At 42.5% G+C, this 5805-nt stretch overlaps 1 protein-coding gene across 1 annotated transcript in view; it reads right to left on the bottom strand.

The window, feature by feature from the left end:
* Window positions 1–3134: 3134 nt before the first annotated feature.
* The window catches only part of ATP5F1 (ATP synthase, H+ transporting, mitochondrial Fo complex, subunit B1), a gene marked incomplete at its 5' end in the record, with an annotated part of 2954 nt that continues 283 nt past the window's right edge, over window positions 3135–5805 (bottom strand). The window contains 5 exons of the mRNA XM_010019549.1: window positions 3135–3206; window positions 3793–3972; window positions 4195–4320; window positions 4474–4637; window positions 5082–5227. Coding sequence (XP_010017851.1) covers window positions 3135–3206; window positions 3793–3972; window positions 4195–4320; window positions 4474–4637; window positions 5082–5227 — 688 coding nt within the window. The remainder of the gene's footprint in view (window positions 3207–3792; window positions 3973–4194; window positions 4321–4473; window positions 4638–5081; window positions 5228–5805) is intronic.

Below are 5805 nucleotides of genomic sequence, written 5' to 3'. Positions count from 1 at the left end.
TGCTGAAAGTGGCAAGGTTGAAAGTGAGTGGTGGATGTGGCAAGAACATACTCTGTGTGATCAGTGTTAGCACCACAAAACCCAACCAAAAAACCCCCCAAAACCCACCAACCCCAAAATCCACCACAACTCCTCAGTGCAAAAGTTAATTCTTCCATGTAAACAGCCCTTGGGATGATTCATGAGAAGTTACTGCCAGGAATGACCAGTTCACCACTACATTAATTATTCAAGGGAGACATAATCTGAGCCTCTTTCTTCAAAGTAACTTCCATAGATGTTACTTTGAAACCCTGATGCTGCAAGATGCAGCCCAAAGAGTGTAGAAACTTCCACCATCTCTGTTGAGATGTGCAACACAAGATGTTAAGTGTTTCTCTGCCACCAGCTCTGGATCATCACACTGCTGTTATTTCCTCTGCTGGGCCACTTACTTTTCCTGAAGAGGTAGATGACTGCAAAAACCAGAACAGTCACCAGGACGCCAGAGATAAAGGCAAGTGATATGTAGAGTATTTGATGGCTGTTGATACACAGAAAATAGTGTCAGAATCCCCAGTTCATCAAACTGGAATATAACATTTATCTCAGTCCCATGAGATTAAAAGATTTGTGTTTGCATTAAGCATCACTATGAATTAAACATCTAGTGCACAGAGTAGGAAATTCTATGCAACCTTTTAAAACCCCAAGACATGAGACATATTACATGTAACTCCTTCTTTACAGAAGGAGTCTGCAGCCTCTGTGTTTGAAGACAGGAAATAAAAGGTGGAACATTTACTTATCAAGCCTGCATTTGACTTCTGAACCTTTGAAGTCAGCTGCAGAGGTGTACACAGTGGTATGTACAGTGACAGTGGTGGAAGTGGGTTCTGGTGTAACTGGAAGTGAAAAGAACAATAATCAAAACCTGGTTTTAAACGGTGTTAATTTCTCCAGTGATACTACAAGCAACAAGAACTGCAGAGTACTCAGTGTTTCTGTAACATTTATCTATCAGAGGGCTGAAAATGGAAACAGCAGACAGAAAAAATCAGTTATTTATACTCTTAGTGTCTCACAGAGGCCTTTGGCATCGATGCAATTCTTCCCCAAACACATACAACCCCTGCTAAGCTACCCCCTAGCAGCTCTTTTGAGTCAGGACAGTATCAATTTAGTCAAGGATATTGCATGTAAGAAAACTCCTCAAAGAAGGAAGTACCTGGATTTACTTTTGAGGATCTCGCTCCCATTCTCTCCAAACACTAATGAACAGTAAGAGAAGCTAAAAGGGAAAAGAAGTTATATTTATACACATATCCTAGAGCAAAACAAACCTGACACCCTCTTCTAACTCACACTTTAATAGTTTTTAATCAATTTTTCAGACATCTTCAACTGGCACAAACCCAGCAATCTCATTGTGTGAATCCTACTTCCCAACACCTTGTTCCCACGTGCACATTCGTTACACTCCAATGAACAGGCTGCCTTCTTTCAAAGACTGGAGTGTATTTCCTAACTAGAGCACCCACATTATTTTTGCAGCAGTTAGAAGTGAGTGAACTTTCAGAATGAGCAGCAGCTCTGAAAAAAACATGTAGACTTTCTCCAACAAGGAATGAACAGTAACCTTCTTAAACTTGAGGGTGGAAATGTAAAGATAGGGAAGTACCAGTCTACTATGAAGTTCCTCCTCCAGTATTACTCACTACAAGCCTTGCAAAGCACACTGTGAGTAACAGTATCACTGGCAACAAAGTAAAAGCAGACATCCTATTCTCTGTTGCTGTCATCTTTTTCTACTGAATGCCCCTTCCTCATTGCATAAGAGTGTAACCATTAAGACCCCTCAGTTTCCCACCCCAAGTCTAAAAGCACATTGTTTCCCTGTAATAAAAGGAAGGCCAAGATCTGAAACAGCTCCATCTTACCTCGCACCATGGAGCTGCTGCCCACCTACAGGTTGCAGAGTCCCGAGGTGTTGGCACTGCAGATAAACCACTTGACTTTGTGAAAGGATCAGTCCAACTAGGCAAAGCCCAAGTGCCATTCGCAGCTGGGGTTACACAAATGCGGAAGTGGAGCAACTTCACCTTTTCTTGTATTTCAAAAAAACCCAGGAAACTGAAAAACATCTGCATTTGGAGGAAGCGTCCACCAAGAAAAAGTCAGCTTCATTTTAAGTGAGGTTCTTACCTCTCAAGAGCAGCTTTTTTGCTGAAATGTTATACTGACAAGTGTAAGAAAACTGCTGTTTTACCAACTCCACTAAAAACAAGCATTTCCTCACTGCAGGACCAATCCATGAAGTGGTATGTAAGCACACCCTAGTCTGCTTCAAGATTATTTACTACATAAATCACTTCCCAGCACAGAGGGTTGACATTGCACGTAGGCAAGTGCTCGCCTCATCTGGGATGTTTGAGATGTAACAAAAGCCTTCAGAGAAAATGTTTTCCATTAAAAAAAATGGAAGGCTTATACTATGTAATACACATGAAACTGCTTCTCTCGTTTCCTACGAATACCCAGGACAAAACCTCACATTCTAGAATGAACTTATCCACTTCACCATTTTCACCCTCATACTGGGGATTTCAGTTGAAGCAAAGTTCTCCCATTGCTTTTGACACATTTCCTGCCAGCTACATCCTCTCTTCTACAGAACAGAAAGACACTTTTCTCACCAGCTGAAGCTTTGTTACAAAAGTGGTGTGGGGTTTTTCAGTTCATTTTTAAAAGGACAGTTGTTCAGAGTACCACCAAGTGAACGGGAGCACGGGTGCTCAGCTGATTTTAGAACATGTTCACAATCACAGTAGCTATCTACAGGTCATTATCACACAGAATTCTACAACAAAAACCGATCACTGTGGTTAGAACCTGAATTTTTCCCTCTCAAGTTCTGTCTCGTATCTCTGAAAGGGCTCATGAACAAAAAAGGAACCAATCAGACCCACACGTACTGACCCCCATGATGAACTAACCATAGTGATTTAGGTGACCAATTCAGCTACTCCAAAAAGGAAACTACTGTTGCTACTGCTAGTAAAAGACAGCAGAGGATTTTGTTTGTTTGTTTAATGATACTTTAGAATTGTACAGTTTCCAACAGTAAGAGACGTTGTCAGTGGAATCGGATGCGGTTACACTGTTGCCTGGGCACTCTTTGATAACGCCTTCAGGTCCAAAATGCATTTTGAAATACTCTCCTTCTGCTGCAAAGGAAAGGAAAACAGCTTTCAGGAGACAGACTTTATGAAAGACATTTAAACAAGTAAAATATTCTTTCTAATGCACTTTAAATACTCCTTTTTCGAACCACAAAGTGGGTTTCAGATCAGCAGGGATATACAGCTGTAGCTCCTGAAGTCAAGAGATTCAAATCCAGTCAGTGACCTGCATTAAAACATCTGCAGGCAGTGCTAGGAGCATGTTTTCTGCCTTTTGTTCTCTGCTTCATTCCTTTGAAGAAAGGTCATCTAGAGCCTATCTGCAGATCTTAAGCTGCCATAGTCTTATACAGAGAATCTGACAAGCAAGTTCCCCATTAGCTATACATCTTATCACAAGCCTAGCTCTATGCTGCACCACTACCACACACCAGCTTAACTCACCAGCAACACAAGCACCAGGTACCGAGTAACTGGGCTTGTAGCTCTTACTCAGCAGCAGGAGTGTGTTGCAGCCTAGTTTGGAAGTCACCCAAAGATGACCTATCATCTTCTGGCTTAAGCCAAAATCACTGGACAACAAATATTTGTACAGACTAAAACGTAAAGCAGATTAAAACCAAGCAAGTACCTGTTGAGGCGTGATGCTCTGAACAACGCTTTTCTCCACCCACTGAATCATGTGTTCTTGTTCTTTCTGACGCTTTAAATTCTGCATAGCCACTTGATAGTCCAGCCTTTTCTTCACTTCATTGTACACCATCAGTAATCTCTCTCGGTAATTAGTTTCCAGCAACATTGCAATATTATTCTAGACAAAGATGATGAAATCAAAGGGTTAACGTTTGGCAAGAACACAAAACAGCAGCAGAACACATTCTATAGCAAAAGTTGCTGGATCTGGCAGTGGAACTGGCCCCGTCTGCAACACACCAAGGGCAAATGGTTCATTACGTGGTAGTAAATTAAGAGGCACCCAAATTACGGAGCAGAGGCTGCAGAGGAAGCGAGGAGCAGGGCTGGAGCTGCGTACCCGCTTCGCGTCAAAGAGGTAACTGCGGCCTTCAACGCGCCACTGCTCCTTCTTCTCCTGTTCAATGGCAGCCTCAAGACCTTCAATAGATTCGTTTTTCACAGCTTGAGCTTTAGCAACTTTCTCCTGAAAAGAAGAAACAAAAAACATGCCTCAGGATGAAAGGAAGCTGCAAGGGAAACAAGTGATCTGTAATTCATTAAGATTTGAGAAATAAACTGGGCATTGCCAGGGTTTGTAGTAACTGCTACAAAGTTAGATTATGGTTTCTTTTGTTACCTCATTAAGTTTGTCCGCAAAAGCTGCTACATCAGGCCCAAATTTCTTTACAGCATAAATGATGACTGATAATATGCAGATGGCTGCAACTGTCTCGTGGTTGACTACATAGATTTCCTTCGAAAGAAAGTACAGTATGAGTCCAGTTCCAAGCATGTAAGGCCCTGAAAAAACCATAAAGCAGCATCATTTGTACAAAGCATAAAGCAGCTCACTGAAGAGGTAGTGACTTACTAGAAGATCACAAAGTACTCTCTTTTACCATCACGAAAAGCAGAAACCCAGTACCACCAATGCTGGGACAAGGACACCCACCAAAGGGGGAAGCAACTTGCAGAATGACTTCTGCTCATTCAGAAGCCGGCAAAAATCTCCATTTAAAGGTTTTGAGGGTCAGCAGATAAATCAATCTTCCTGCAAGGTCAAGCTCATGACATTCCTCTAGCTTATATTTAAAGCTAAAGGAGCAAAAGAGCCAGGAAGCGCTGCACAGGCTTACTCCTCCCAACCTCCTCCTGCATGTTTTTACCTTTTCAGCAGCCAGTAGTGGTGAAGAGAACTAAATCAGCATAACTAACCACACCATTTTTAATGAAGTACACATTCACCTGTAACTCCTGTTTTAGGATACAGGAACTGGAAAAACTCCTCAGGGATCAAACCATAACGCACTTCTCCTCCTTTCTCAGGCAGAGGTGGCAAAGGAGCCAAATGCTGTTTACTTGTATGCAGTGGTCTTGGGGCATGCAATACACTGTAAGTAATTCAAAAGTTTCCATTAAGCATCTTACTTTATAAAATAAACAAAACAAAAGCTCAAAGGAGGTTATTCTACCCCTCTGCTCTCGTGAGACCCCACTTGCAGCACTATGTTCAGTTCTGGTGTCTCCAATATCAGGACATGGAACTGCTGGAGCAAGTCCAGAAGAGACCACGATGCTCAGGGGCTGGAGCACCTCCCGTATGGAGACAGGCTGAGAACATCGGGGCTGTTGAGCCTAGAGAAGAGAAGCGGCGTGGAGAGCTCAGAGCAGCTTCCAGTGTGTGAAGGGGGCTACAAGGATGCAGGGGGTTGGAACTGGATGAACTTTTAAAGGTCCCTTCCAACCCAAACCGTTCTATGATTCTATGAAAACCACTACCCTTAAATGACATTTCCCATTAAAAAGGGAGGCATCCGTCAGACACGCCTCCTTTGACGAAGTGGGTGGGACTAAATAACCTCCAGAGGTTCCTTCCGACCGGAACTAGTTATTAAACCTCCGACATCGATTAGAAAAAGAAAGATAAAACCCCAAACTAACGTTATTTAACCCCAACAAGGGCAGTTCC

The sequence above is a fragment of the Nestor notabilis genome, unplaced genomic scaffold, assembly GCF_000696875.1.
Source record: "Nestor notabilis isolate BGI_N333 unplaced genomic scaffold, ASM69687v1 scaffold15128, whole genome shotgun sequence".
Lineage (NCBI taxonomy): Eukaryota > Metazoa > Chordata > Aves > Psittaciformes > Psittacidae > Nestor > Nestor notabilis.
Note: the sequence above shows the minus strand (reverse complement) of the source record. Positions and strands in the feature narration are given on the sequence as shown.